This window comes from Phyllobates terribilis, unplaced genomic scaffold (assembly GCF_046119375.1).
Source record: "Phyllobates terribilis strain yellow unplaced genomic scaffold, ASM4611937v1 Scaffold_12__6_contigs__length_324123572, whole genome shotgun sequence".
Classification (NCBI taxonomy): Eukaryota; Metazoa; Chordata; class Amphibia; order Anura; family Dendrobatidae; genus Phyllobates; species Phyllobates terribilis.
In genome coordinates, this window is record NW_027362772.1 from 180,678,009 (window position 1) to 180,693,719 (window position 15,711).

Genomic DNA, 15,711 nt, shown 5'->3' on the forward strand with positions numbered 1-15,711 from the left:
AAGTCAGGAATTTCAGGTTTATAACGCAAGAAAATAACATGCTATTGTGTAGCAAGGATTTCCAAACTCATAAAAAGCCATGTTCTTGGCAAAGCCTCACAACAAGTTATGAAAGAGTGATTAGAAACACTGGCGCTGTAATTGACGTCTGGTTAGCAGTGATTGTAGGTCTGTGTTTGGATTGCAGAATGCGGTGATACTTCTACATATTGTACATGGCTGCAGTTTGCATGTTGAGGGGAAACACCGGAGCTTTTGAAAACTGCAATACATCAATTACACTGATGCAAATATGATCAATTTTAATAAATGTAATGATCTGTCCCATTAGGGCTGGTTTCTTCAATGCAGATTCAAGTTTCTGTGCCCCCTTATTAATGGCACATCCAACTTATCCAAGTTTACATTTGGGAGGCAATGCTTAGCACAAGGCTGTTAGCTAAATAAAGGGCTACGTCAAGGTATACAGCAATGGCCCCTGTGCAAGAACAGTAAGAGCCAGCTGCTTCATAATGGACGATGCACTCATCTCTATTTTATCATTTCAAAAAAATGGCCTCTCTCAATTCTAATATCCCAATCAAAGCCATAGCTATAGCATTATAGCATTGTCTGTCATTTGTCATTTCATCCTTCTTCTCTGCTAGATTTCTAAAACTTAACATGGATAAAACTGAGTTCATCATCTTTCCACCGTCTCACTCAACTTCCCCAACTGACCTATCCATCAAAATCAATGGCTGCCCACTCTCCCCAGTCCCGCAAGCTCGCTGCCTCGGGGTAACCCTGGACTCTAATCTCGCCTTCAAACCACATATCCAAACCCTTTACACTTCCTGCCGACTCCAACTCCAAAATATCTCCCGGATCCGCACATTCCTTAATCAAGAATCTGCAAAAACACTAGTGCACGCCCTCATCATCTCCCGCCTCGACTACTGCAACCTCCTGCTCTGTGGCCTCCCTTCTAACACTCTCGCACTCCTCCAAGCTATCCTAAACTCTGCTGCCTGACTAATCCACCTGTCCCCTCGCTATTCCCCAAATTCTCCCCTCTGTCAATCCCGTCACTGGCTCCCCATTGCCCAGAGGCTCAAGTTCAAGATCCTAACCCTGGCATACAAAGCCATCCACAACCTGTCTCCCCCATACATCTGTCTCCCGGTACATACCTGCACACAACCTCCGATCCTCACAAGATCTCCTTCTCTACTCTCCTCTTATCTCCTCCCACAATCTCATACAAGATTTCTCCCGTGCATCCCCCCTACTCTGAAACTCTCTACCCCAACATATCAGACTCTCGCCGACCGTGGAAACCTTCAAAAGAAACCGGAAGACCCACCTCTTCCGACAAGCCTACAACCTGCAGTAACCCTCGCTCCACCACACTGCTGCACGACTAGCTCTACCCTTACCTGCTGTACCCTCACCTATCCCTGGTAGACTGTGAGCCCTCGCTGGCCGGGTCCTCGCTCCTCCTGTACCAGTCACTGTCACATTGTGTTCAAGATTATTGTAATTGTTGTTTGCTATGTATACCCCTTTCACATGTAAAGCGCCATGGAATAAATGGCGCTATAATAATAATAATAATTGCATAAGTTGGGGGAGAATCTAAAATCATTTATGATGTTATTGTTGGGAAAGACAACATATCATAGACTTCTATGTAGAGGACATACTAATATCTTGGCCAGAAACATAGACATCCTTCAAGGGTTTTAAGAACGTTTTCAAATCAGTTTCCAAGGTTTCTTTATCTTTATATAACTTAAGAGATTTGGAATGTCAACTTTTTCCCATTAATATACTTAAGTCAAAGAGAAGTTGATAAAACACAGATTTAGGGACATGTGATCACAAGGAGCTTTCCTATTTAAAGGGAATCTGACAGCAGGTATGTAATCTAAGAACAGTGTGATGTAGGGGCCGAGACGCTGATTCCAGCAATGTATCACTTACTGGGCTGCTTGGTTTAGATTTGATAGACTCCCTGTTTTCTCTGCTGTAGATGTAGCAGTTCTCTAAATGTTGAGCTGTGCATAAGCCCGCCCACATCACTGATTGGCGGCTTCCTGTCTACACTTTCAGCAAGCTGCAATCAGTGGTGAGGGCGGGGATACACAGAATAGCCTGACTCTCCTAGTCAGGAAGTGATAATCTCCTGCTGATAAAACACTGATTGAATTGAAACTACAGCACACAGATTAATAAGTGACACATCCCTGGAATCAGGCTCACTTGCCCTATATTATGCTGCTCTCAGATGAGATAACAAAAACCTTCTGACAAATTCCCTTTAAGGACTTTTATTGCTTCACCTATTGAAAAAAAAAAACAGATTAAGAAACAATTATTAGATTATAAAGAAAATAGGCTTTCGTGGGTGATGAGAAGTATTTTTAGGATGACTACTTTACTCAGGGTACTCTATGTTCTGCATACAATATCTCTTTAGACCTGGTTAGACATCATTCGAGATCTATAGACATTTAAAAATACAAGGAATTAAAAAAAGAACTACTGTTCTGACCGGTAGACGGAGAAATTAGTGTCCTTTAGTGATGTGCAAATGTCCCGATATTTGTATTCAGAAGTTTCGAATTTGTTCAGGAAATAAGATGCACATAGAACTTATTTGATGCAAATTGAATGTTCATTATGAACATAATAAACACTTGCAAAAAAATATATATACTCCCTGATATTCACTGCTGAAAGAATAAATACTGTAAATTGCAAAGTTCCACCTATCCATTGCAATGTTAATCACGAACAGCACTGTACCTAAGGGACTGAGCACAATAAGGCACCTTAAAGAGGTCCTGTTACCAGGTCAAAAGTGTCCTGTTTTTGCTCTTATTTTATTACGGCTCTTTCATTTAGTATTCTGTTGTTTTTAGTATTCATTGGTTTTAGAGTTTCTTCTTATCCGCCATATGGTTGCAGAGTTGTAGTGGTTTTATTTACTGCCATTTTTGATGGATTTTATAAAGGGGCGTTGCTCACACGACTCCTCGAGGGCATGTCTTTAGGCTGTTCTGCAATATTAACCTGTGTATTAAACCATAAAAATTATCATGAAATCTGGAACCATATGGAGGATTTAAAAAAAAAAAATAATAAAAAAAAATAACAAAAACAACAGAAAGTTTCAATACTCATGAGAGTAGTCGGAATAAAACAAGATCAAAAACTCACCACTTTTGATCTGGTGCCAGGTCTTCTATAAGGTCCATTTACACTACATAACCACCATTTAACTGCTACATGACCGCCAACAGGCAACCTGCTTCAGATGCACACGGTGATCGTTCAGTGCACATAGGCTTGACATTGCTCTCAGCAGCACAAGTCCTGTTTCCCCCAGTTGATGTGCTGCCAAGAGTGATGATTTTTTTTGTGCAGACCAAAATATTGTTTCACCTAGACTGAACGATCCTAGAAACGTTCGTTCATGATAATAGTGCAGTGTAAATGTCCCTTCACTCCATATTATTTGGTGAATCGCAAACAACCAGTATTCCATGTGGATCATGAAGTTCAGACCCTGCATGACAGTAGATAGCATTAATATAATCCTTTTAACAGAAATCAATTGTGAATGGTCTCTTTAAAGGCCCCCATAAACAGACTAATGTCCTCCAAACCTGCCGATATTGGTGGAATTGGCCAAAACTTTAATTTACATGAGGACCCCTAACATATGATGTCGTTGAAAAGAATGATCTGGCATATCCGATTTCTGATTGCCAATCCTTTTGTTTTCTGAGAAATAAGCCACCAGGGGACATAGGAGTGCAAGGCTAGAGGGGCCGGGAGAGATAACTGTTGGACAAATGATCTATTGTGTATGGGGGGCTGGAGGCTTAACTGGTTTGTTGTGCAAAATGAAAGCATATATCATATGCAAATAAAGCTGTCTATTGGCTTTATTGACCAAAAGGCATCATAAGGCCTTGACGAGCACTTAAGTGACATTTTAAGTTTCATCTAGGCCAATTAGAAGGTGCTCTTCAACAGGTATGAGATAAAAAAGAGCCTGCCTGTTCCTATTAAAGCTGGCAAGAGGATGTCTGGAAATCCTATAGTTACATTGAGGCTGGCCATACATACATAGGTGGTGGTCAGCAGAACAATGCTTTGGCTGATTGTTCGACCAACAGCCATCTCAGCTCCCATACACAGAAGTGCTCACTTGGCTGAGTGCTCCCGTGTTCTCTATGAGATAACTGCCAAGTGACAAGTCGGCAGGCGGCTTTTCTACGGAAGAACAATGCAATTGGCAGTCCGAAATCAGACATGAACGATCAATGTCGCCCCATACACATTAGACCATCAGACGAACCCGTCGATATCGGCGGGTTCAGCTGACATTAGTTTCAGAGGAAAAGCGACAATCACCACCTACAATTTCATTAAAAGGCACTTTATTTCAGCACAGGATTGCAGACAGAGGCCTCAGTGAAATGAGCAACAGCTGTTTCGCATGATTACATGCTTCTTCTGGACGAAGTGTGAGCCGGAAGAAGCGTCTACTCAGGCGAAACAGCTGTTGTTCATTTCACTGATGTTTCTGTCTGCAATCCTGTGACCGAAATAAAGTGCTTTTTATTTAAATTGCTGATGGTGAGTGTCGCTTTTCCTGCTTTTCTCTAAAACTCATGATTTAATACATGTATCAAGTTGAGCACTGCAAGATATGGAGATTATAATCTGGATATTTTTTGTTTGAGCCCATCTCTCTTTTCAATTTGGTGTGGTGGTAGTGCCAGAGTTTTTTGGTCTTTCGTCTGACATTAGTCTAATGTGTATGGGGGCCTTATAACTGCCTGCTATTCCTGCCCATCCTACTAGTAGTATAAAAAAATACTAAGGGCATATAGGAAATGGACACCTAAAGAGGGCAAAATTATAATATAATATAAGCCCTCCGTTTTGATAGCCTTTGCCTACAGAGCATTAGGTAAAATCTACCCATTCATATGTAATAATCTAAATCTCGCTGACATAATCAGGCTGATTTCCTAATTGAAAGAGCATGTTCAGGTTTCCATGGAATTTACCACTGAAAATACACAATCAGTCTTCAGTCTTCCAACATGCCGTTATTTCAGGGAATAATGTACCTCATTATTACAGTTCATTGTGTTATCCTTTTGTTTGTCGAGCTTGTAATTCACTTTTATTGCATTTTTTACAAATTAAATAATGTCTAATAATAGTTTTCACAAGCAGCCATGTTGTGGCTGTTAAAGATAGGGGGATGGTTGGCAAATTTGTAGAAAAATAAACTGAAAGTAATTCCTATTTATTAATCGAGCACACTGACGGATACTAAGGGCGCATAGAAAATAAAGTGGTTATTAGTCATTTATATTGCTATTTGGGATCATTGAGCTTTAACAATGTCATGTGAACTTGTGTTATAATCTTTTGGAAGCAATAGTTAGCTAATTTGAAGTGTTGAATTAAATGAGTTCTTCGCCTTTGGACAATCAATTTTTGTTTGAAGGGTCTTTTGGTGACAAGTTCTTCACAGGTTGTCAAAAACTGAATCGGCCAATAATCAGCAAGAACCTTTAGGGGTATCCAGAAACAAGTGATTAATATCCCTGTAGCACCCCCGAAGGTGAAATGAAATATTACAAGGTTCTCCTTAATATCAATGAGTAGTCCACTAAGACATCACCTAGTTCTCCTTAATATCAATGATGCACATCAATTATCAAAGCAATAGGCTTCGATGGTGGTCATAATGGATCCAGCTGACTAATGTGGTTTACATTTCCAATAGTTATCATATATACTTCAATGTGTGAACAGTTATTTGAAATTTATATAGATCACCAGTAGTGATGAGCGAGTATGTTCTGTTAATCCTTTCAGCGAGCATGCTCGGGTGATGAGCAAGCATGCTCATTACTCGAGATTTACGAGCATGCTCGTGTGGTCGCCAAGTATCTTCAGCGTGCTCGGGTGTTATGTTTTAGTCACTCCGTGCTCATTATTCGCGACTGTTTGACAGCTTTAATATATGTGAGGAATACCTAAGAAACAGACATTCCTCACATGTATTAAAGCTGTCAAACAATTGCAAATCATGAGCACAGAGTGACTAAAACAAAACACCCGAGCACACCGAAGATACTTGGAAAACACCCGAGCATGCTCGTAAATATCGAGTAATGAGCATGCTCGCTCATCACTAATCACCAGGTTTCTTCCATTTGATTAAGATCTTCTCAGTACTTTGCTGACTCTTTTTTGTATGGTATGTGAATCGTAAACTGCGAATCCTTTTCTTCTCTGCAGGTGACAGTGACCTTGTAAATAATATGTATGAGCCTGATCCGGATCTCCTTGGCATTGACAGTGCAGAAGAGGAGACAGAGGACAGTATCATGTCCCCCATTCCTGTAGGACCTCCTTCACCATTCCCAACAAGTGAAGACTTTACCCCAAAGGAAGGATCACCCTACGAAGCCCCTGTCTACATTCCTGATGATATTCCAATCCCACCTGACTTTGAACTCAGAGAATCCTCCATACCAGGAGCTGGTCTTGGGATTTGGGCCAAGAAGAAGATTGAAATTGGGGAAAGACTAGGACCTTATATCATGACGCAGAAGACCACATTAAAGGAGAATAATCTAGGATGGGAAGTAAGTACTCTGCACTTAGTTAACCACTGCTTCTGACTTTTCAATAATAACATATATGAAATTAAATAGTAAAGAGCGCAGCCTAGAGCTGGAGGATGAGCGTGGGCGACAGTATATTCCGGTTATGTATTTCATGTCTTGTAATTATAGTGCAGTGCATTTTACATGATTTTTAACATGATCATTCAATCAAATGCGGCTTTACGCATTTAACCCATTCATATGTATGGAAATGGATGAGACAGTTTTAGGAACTATTTACTAAACCAGTGACCACGTAACCCAATTTTAAATCTAGTTGTCTCGGTAAGGACATCTTACACTTGTAGGGATAAATAAATAATCTTACAAATTTTTATTTCAAATTCATTCAGGTTGGGAATGATTTGTGTGGATTCAGAGGAGAGTGAAACTCTTTAGTATCTTCATTGTTCTATACTAAAATTGTTCAAGTGTACAGAATCATTTCCGATAAGTTTTCCTACTGTAAATCTCTAAATCATATGGATTTAGTATTAAATAATACAGAAGGGATTGTATGGACAAAGGAACTGCATAGTTATCCAGAATTCATTACTAGGAAGTCTAACTTTTCTTGGCAAAAAAGTTTTCCCAGAGTCTGTCAATTTTTGTAAATTTAATCCACCAACATGTCCCAACAATCTGAGTATGCTGGGAGAACCAAAGGTTGGAGACCACTGCTCTAAACCATCCATAAGTATACCAGGGCTTCAGACCTATTGGCTATTATGCTGTGACTCTTTAGAATGAGGGGACGACTCATTTAATCTTAGTGAAGTGCTTGCTGGAGTACAGTCACCTAATTCATTAAGCCGCTTGCACCGTTTAATGAATTAGGAGCTTCTGATACCCAACATGCACCACCGCCAGAAAGGTACACCAGTAAGGGACTAGCGTACTTTTCTGGAGTAAGTTGCATTACTTTTATGGTGTCACTTATGATGAATTTGACAGGTGGGCATAACCATGCATTGTCCTGCCCATGCTCCGCTCAAGCTAAGCCCATATTGGTGTAGCTGGCCCTGACTGGCGTGTAAGCTCCAAAAGTTGCAATATTGAAGGAAAAGACAATTCATGGCTTGGGCTGCACTTACCGAAATGAAGAGCCTTGATCAAATAACCTAAAGGAGCGTTTTTTACTCTACAACGCATTTCCAAGCCGAACTGGTGTCTTTCTCAAGTGTAAAAAACAGCTGTATTTAATTTCTTTGTCTCAAGAAAGACACCAGTCCTGCATGGAAATGCGTTGTGGAATAAAAAAACACTCCTTTAGATTATTGGACCATCTTCATTTTGGAAAGTGCAGCCCAAAACAGTGAATTTATGGAGAAAAGAATGGCACTTCCGGATGTTAGGTGCGCAAGTCGGATCCTCATCCGTTAACAATTGTGAAAGACACTTGGCACTCGGGTATTGCATTTAAAGTGATTTGGAAAATCCAGAAATCATATAGAAGAAATTTCGGTTAATACAAGATGCTTCTTGTCAGAACAGTGGACACCGCAGACATACACCTAGCGCTATTTGAGGCAGGTGCTCACCATCCATAAAACTGATGAAGGTCTTCTATTGACTGAAATGTCTTATATATGATTTCTGGATTTTCTACATTCAATAAATCACTTTGAACGCAATACCCGAGTGCCAAGTGTCTTTCACAAAACCATGAATTGTCTGTTCCTTCAAACATCCTGGTAGAGTCCATCCCCCAGCCACGGGGCAGCGCCAACCATTATTGATCTTTCCCAGGAGTTGTGCCTACACAACTCGCACAGGTGAGCACATTACCTGGATCTAATATGTCTTTTAATAAGTGTGTGATCCTATGGTCTGGTGCGCTCTGTTTTCCAACAGTGTGCATATAAAAGTCGTAATATTCTTACACAACTTCTGAGTTGCACAAAAATGTTGCGACTAATTAAGATGTTTACGCCAGATTTACATCTCAATGTATCAACACCTATGTTTTACCAATTTTCCAGTGATTTTATTTTTCCATCCAGCTCTTTGCATTTCAGGATTTTCTCTTTTCCTGACAGTAAATTCTAAATGTCCATATAGAAATAATATACATATAGTTACAGTATTATAGCATATGAATACATCACTGCATAAAACCCATCAACGAGGTTGACCAATACGTCTAAATTTATCTCAGTTTTCTTCACTTTAGTCTTGTGTCCAGTCTATTTCTAAATTAGGTCCTCGCTTGTACAAGTGTTTCTTTCCTCCAAATAAGACCAGCACAAATTCTGAAGCTTTTCATAGAGAAGAATGTTCTCACATCTCCCCTGAGTCCATAGTCTGAGTGTCCTCACTTTTCCAACTTCTACCCTACTATTTCATGTTATGTTATTTTTTGCTGTACACCTTGCTGCACGATACCGGTATTGGCTGATATTAATGCCATATATCTGCTTTGGTGGATTTTATGACATTTTGGACAAAATAATGTGATTACACAACGTGCATGTTACCCAAGCTAACCCACAATGGTGACCATCTGAGAAAACATAATGTTTACTAACTTGTGTCGGAGTTCCTCCAATTCACTCTGACAATGGACAAATGCTGGAAGCTTTTTATTCTTCCATAACACTTAGCCCCCAATTAATATTGGCTACACTTACATTAGTTTTCCATTGGCGTGAAGCCCAAAAAACCTGGGCTCTCTTACAGTAGGTAAATAGGTTCTCATTAGTCTTCTGACAGTTAATGCTATACTCTATAACTACCTTGCTTTCCTAGTTTGTTTTTCAAAGTTTCTTGAAGAGTTTTGCTTTAGGACTCATCATTGAAACCCAACATCAAACCAATTGCATACAACATACTAATAAACCTGCCGGGAGAAGATAAGAAAAGATCTGGGTTACCATGTGTTAAGTTGGGTGATGCCAAAATGGTTGATTTGTCTTGTATTTAACTTTACCAATCAGTATAATTGAGCATAGTATTACCAGGGGGGTCTACTTTAGCAGTCCAATATCAGATACAGTATTAGGATATTCTCATTTAATAGAAGCGGGAGCCTATTCAGTCATCTTACGGGTGGAGAGTGCAAACAAAGAGTGGACCTCTCACTGGAGGACTCAACACCCCATTTATTACCCCCAGGGAGGTGCTGCAGGGAATTTGAACTTTTCTTGTTAAGCTACAAAGGTTACAGCAGACAAAACCCAACAAAAAACAAACAAAATGAGCATATACCCCATAATAATTAAAAAAGTAAATAGTAATAGTGCATATAAATAATATAGGGTACCTAGTGAACACTATTTTGATCAAAAAAAGTGTAAAAGCCATCCCACCACGACAAGGTGCACCCAATCAGGACAGTCCTATCCTGTCTCTAGCATTAAAACCTCAACTTGTGTCAGCCGACCTCAATGTGAATAAGGGTAGAGCAATGTTAAGCTACAAAGGTTACAGCAGATTATTTCAGTTTTCAGAAGTAAGGCATCCTGTGACAAATTTGTGCTCTGGTTACTCTTCTTAAAAAAAATTGTAAATAAAAAAAAGTGGACAAGCCCTTTAAAAGGTATCTGTCGCCAGGGTTTTGCCACCTAATCTGACAACAGCATGATGTAGAGACATATACCCTGATTACAGTGCTGTAGTATTGATAAAATATGTTTTATTGGCAGGAAATTATCACTAGAAGACTAGTAAACTGCTGCCAGATAGTCCTCCATATTCATGAGCGCTGATCACTGATTGGCAGCTTTCTGCCTATGTACAGTGTACAGAGAGAACTGCCAATCAGGGATGTGGGCAGGGTTATACAGAGCTCAGCATTCAGAAGACTGCTAGATCTGCAGCAGATAAAATATTGATTTTATCAAAGCTACAGCAAGCAGCCCAGTAAGTGACACATCGCTGGAATCAGGGTCATTGTCCCTACTCTCTGATAGAGCAGCAAAAATCTGGTGACAGATTCTCTTTTTATCTGGTATAAAGTACAATACAAGATAAAGTGGATTGTAATAATTATTGATGATTTGTAGAACTGGCTGATTGATTTAGGATATCTTGGTAGATGTAGTCGGCACTGTCTGATAGCAGAGACATGTTTATTGAGACAGTCGATCACATTATCTATCAGACCCCAATCTCCAGGTACATTATTTTCCTATATCTTGGACAGATCAGGTCATGACATGTGTCTATGTATGGCTGCTTTGCAGAGATTTGGACATGGTATTTCGCTCCTCATGGGGTCACGATGCCATTATCGACACCTTCTGTCATTTGTTACTTTGCCAGCCTTTTGCTCTCCATAAATAACCGGCAAATATCAACACCTTGTCCTGTATCTTTAAGTGCAAAATGCATTATCTGTCTCATCTGCAGTGACGTCTCATACCGAAAATGTTAACTTCACCGCCACAGGTAATCTAAAATTTAAATGTCTTCCTGCATGATTGATGTCGCCATTTTAAAGGCCAAGTTCACACAAAACTGTTATTTGTAGAAAGGACCTGAGCAGTGTGCACAAATTATTCTCTTTGATACAGCAACTCGGCTGAAAGATGCTTAGCCTCAGGGAATGCTCCATCACTGCACCCACCTCTCCGGCTCCTCCAAGTATTACAATGCAAACCATTTATTTAAAAGCCATTAAAGTCATTTCATGGTTAGGTGATGTACTCGTCACACCTCGATAAAACCTCAGCATTAATACTCATCTTTATACATCCTGTTTTCTTGTACCAGAAATCTCACTTTATAGAAAAAAAAAATAGAGCACTTGAATGCCGTCTATGTGAAGGAGCTTAAACACTAAATCTAAGGCTAAGTGCCCACGATGCAGAAATGCTGCATATTTTTTACGCTTCTCCCTGGCAGGAAAAACGCATGTGGATTGTACATGCGGATTTTACATGTGTTTTTCCTGCCAGGTAGAAGCGTTTGTCAAGCGTTTTTGCATGCATTTCTTCATGCGGGTTATCAAGCACTTTCCAAGCAATTTTAGCATCACTTGGAAAAGTGCTTGACAACTTGGTCACACTATATAAATCCATGCAAACGGCATGGATTTATATAGTGTGACCAAGTAATAGTAAAAAACAAAGAATAAGAATGGTAAAAAATAAAAAATAAAGATTATACTTACCTTCCGACGGCCCCCGGTGTTTTCTCCGCTCCGTCTGGTCTGTTGTATGGTTCGCGGTGGTGTGAAAGGACCTGCGATGACGTCATTGAGTCATGTGACAGGTCACGTGACCGCCGATGTCAGCGGTCGCGTGACCTGTCACATGACTCAATGATGTTATGGCAGGTCCTTTCACACCACCGCGACCCATACAACAGGCCGGACGCATCGCTGAGGAGACCGGGGGACATCGGAAGGTAAGTATAATCTTTATTTTTTATTTTAAATTCTTTTTTTTACAGGTTCTATGGTACCCGGGTCTGGAGGAGAGTCTCCTGTCCTCCACACCCGGGTACCATCCGCACATTGAAATGCATATTATCCGTGTGTGCAAATGTACTGACACGGATAATATGCGTTTCAATGCAAGTCAATGGCGGCAATTACGCTGCGTGTCCGCAAAATTAATGGACATGCTGCATATTTTTCCGCAGCATGTGCACAGCACATGCGGATTATCATTAGGGACCATGGGGCACGTATTACCAAGCGTTTTTAAGCGTTTTCACTGCGGAAATTCCGAGGCAAAAATGCTTGAAAAACTCATAGTGGACACACAGCCTGAGTCTTATATAAATGAAGATTTTCTATGCTTGTTTTATCTATTTATCTGTCTATCTATCTATCTATCTATTTATTATCTACCTATCCCATCTATCTATCATCTATCTATCTATCATCTATCTATTTATCCCATCTATCTATCATCTATCTTCTCTCTATGTATCTATCTATCCATCTATCTATCTGATATCTATCTATCATTCTATCTATCTATTATCTACCTATCTCATATCTATCTATCTATCTATTATCTATCTATCATATATATTTTCTATCTATCATCTATCTATTATCTATCTATCTATTATCTATCTATCTATCTGATATCTATCTATCATTCTATCTATCTATCTATCTATCTATCTATCTATCTATCTATCTATCTATCTACAGTATCTATCATCTATCTATCTATCTATCTATCTATCTATCTATCTATCCATCCATCTGTCTATCTATTTATCTATCTATCATCTATCTATTATCTATCTATCTATCTATCGATCTATCTATCTATCTATTATCTACAAAAGATTTATAGAACAGCACCATTTAGTTACTCACAGTAGGTGCCAGGCCTCCAAGCAAGCATCCAATTTGTTCCATAAAATAGATTAAAAATGAAGGCAGCAGCACTCCAACAAAAGATAATTTTTTAAAAAAAAATTTACTTTATTAAGCCGAAATGGCAATGTTTCAGGTCATGGAACCTTTCTCAACCTTTCTTTCTTTATCTATCATCTATCTATCCATATATTTATCTATCATCTATCTATGTATGTATGTACCATATTTTTCAGACTATAAGACTCACTTTTTTCCTCCAAAATTTTGGAGGATAATGGGGGGTGCGTCTTATAGTCCGAATGTTGCTGGGGGGTATATATATATATACTGTGCTGGGGGGAGCGGTTGCGGCGGAGGAGCGGGGCACAGGAGGCAGCAGCCACCTGCTGCATCCAACACTGTCCCTGCTGCTAAAGAAAATGAATATTCACTGCTCCCCACTCCCATAGGCATGGGGAGCACTTAATATTCATGCTCCTTAATAGCGGCACACAGTGTATCAGCAACGCAGCTCCTGCTGCTGCTGGGGGATTGCGTGTGTCGGCTATTAAGGAGCATGAAGTCACTGCTCTCCAATCACACAGTCCCGGCGTGGGGAGCAGTGACTTCCGGCAGCTGATCTCTCCTTGTGAGCCGTGCAAGGCAGTGACGTCATGCGTGGCTCACAAGTAGAGATCAGTGCGGGCAGACAGGACGCAGCACTGTAGGAGAGAAGAAAGGTGAGTAGGAGTGTTTATTTTTTTATATGCAGCCTGAAAGGGTTTCGGGGGACCATGCATCCTAGGTAAGGATGAGGGGGCCATACATACCAGGGTAAGGATGAGGGCGCCATGCATACCAGGATAAGGATGAGGGGTGCCATGCACACCAGGATAAGGATGAGGGGTGCCATGCATACCAGGATGGGGATTGCTGTGCCATGCATACCAGGATGGGGATGAGGGGTGCCATGCATACCAGGATAGGGATGAGGGGTGCCATGCATACCAGGATAGGGATGAGGGGTGCCATGCATACCAGGATAGGGATGAGGGGTGCCATGCATACCAGGATAGGGATGAGGGGTGCCATGCATACCAGGATAGGGATGAGGGGTGCCATGCATACCAGGATAGGGATGAGGGGTGCCATGCATACCAGGATAGGGATGAGGGAGCCATGCATACCAGGATAGGGATGAGGGGTGCCATGCATACCAGGATAGGGATGAGGGGTGCCATGCATACCAGGATAGGGATGAGGGAGCCATGCATACCAGGATAGGGATGAGGGGTGCCATGCATACCAGGATAGGGATAAGGGGTGCCATGCATACCAGGATAGGGATGAGGGGTGCCATGCATACCAGGATAGGGATGAGGGGTGCCATGCATACCAGGATAGGGATGAGGGAGCCATGCATACCAGGATAGGGATGAGGGGTGCCATGCATACCAGGATAGGGATGAGGGGTGCCATGCATACCAGGATAAGGATGAGGGGTACCATGCATACCATGATAAGGATGCGGAGTGCCATGCATATCAGGATGGGGATGGGAGCCATGTATAATAGGAAGGGGGGCATATCTACCAGGATGGGGGATATTATCAGAATTGGGGGACATTACCCCTATTCCAGGGTCAGCAGCAGACCCGTTCCCCCTTAACAGTGCATCGTGACCACATTTTTTGCTTAAATTTCTTTTATATTTTCCTCTTTTAAAACCTAGTCTTATGGTCTGAAAAATACGGTATCTATCTATCTATCTATTTATCTATCTATCTATCTATCTATCTATCTATTTATCATCTATCTATTATCTATCTATCATCTATCTATTATCTATCTATTATCTATATAAATTATATATCTATCTATTATCTATCATCTATCTATCTATTATCTATATAAATTATCTATCTATCAATTATCTATCATCTATCTATCATCTATCTATTTATATATATCATCTCTCTATCATCTATCTATTATCTATCAATTATCTATCTATCTATCTATCTATCTATCTCATATATATCTATTATCAATATATCTATCTATGTAAAATCTATCTTTCTATCTATCTTTCTAACTATCTATCTATTTATCTACTGGCTCTTTCATATCTAGCTACCATAATTCTGTTTACTTAAAGAAAGCAATGCAAAAAAGAGCAAAAGCAGCTCCAAAGACAATATACAGTATAATAATAATAATAATAATAATAATAATAATAATAAAATGTAACCGCCCATGAATAATATTAAAGACATTATCTAGGCTTGGGGTACAAGTCTGCGGTCTCTCTATGTGATTGAAGAATTGTGAATCCTCACAGCTGTCAGGATTTTCCATGAGCGGGCAGACACATGACTGCAAGTATGAGATTTGCATACTTCTGGCCACATTTCAACTAGACATGTCCAGCCACACTCAATACACTTGTATAGAGCAAGGCCATGTACGTCTAGTTGGGTTGTGACCGCATTCATGCAAATCACATGCTTTCGGTCATGCGCCAGCACATTGAACACAGAATTCTGACAGCATGCAGTGTGCGCTGCGAGGATTCACACATCTGCAGTCACATAGAGTGACTGCAGACTTGTACCCCAAGCCTGGACAACCCCTTTAACCAATAATAGCTTCCAAGGATCTGCAGGGCTGTGCACTGCTCAGTACTCATACTGATTACTGCTAGTTCTATTAAATCCACCAATCATTTTTTGGAATTAGACTTGAAAGTGGATCCCCAAC

At 40.4% G+C, this 15,711-nt stretch overlaps 1 protein-coding gene across 8 annotated transcripts in view; it reads left to right on the forward strand.

The window, feature by feature from the left end:
- The window catches only part of PRDM16 (PR/SET domain 16), a 775,410-nt gene that overhangs the window by 253,936 nt on the left and 505,763 nt on the right, over positions 1–15,711 (forward strand). For 7 of the 8 annotated variants that reach the window (XM_073656490.1, XM_073656494.1, XM_073656489.1 and 4 more), the window contains exon 2: positions 6,319–6,668. In XM_073656490.1, the coding sequence (XP_073512591.1) occupies positions 6,319–6,668 (350 nt within the window). The remainder of the gene's footprint in view (positions 1–6,318; positions 6,669–15,711) is intronic. The other variant, XM_073656495.1, reaches the window with a different exon arrangement.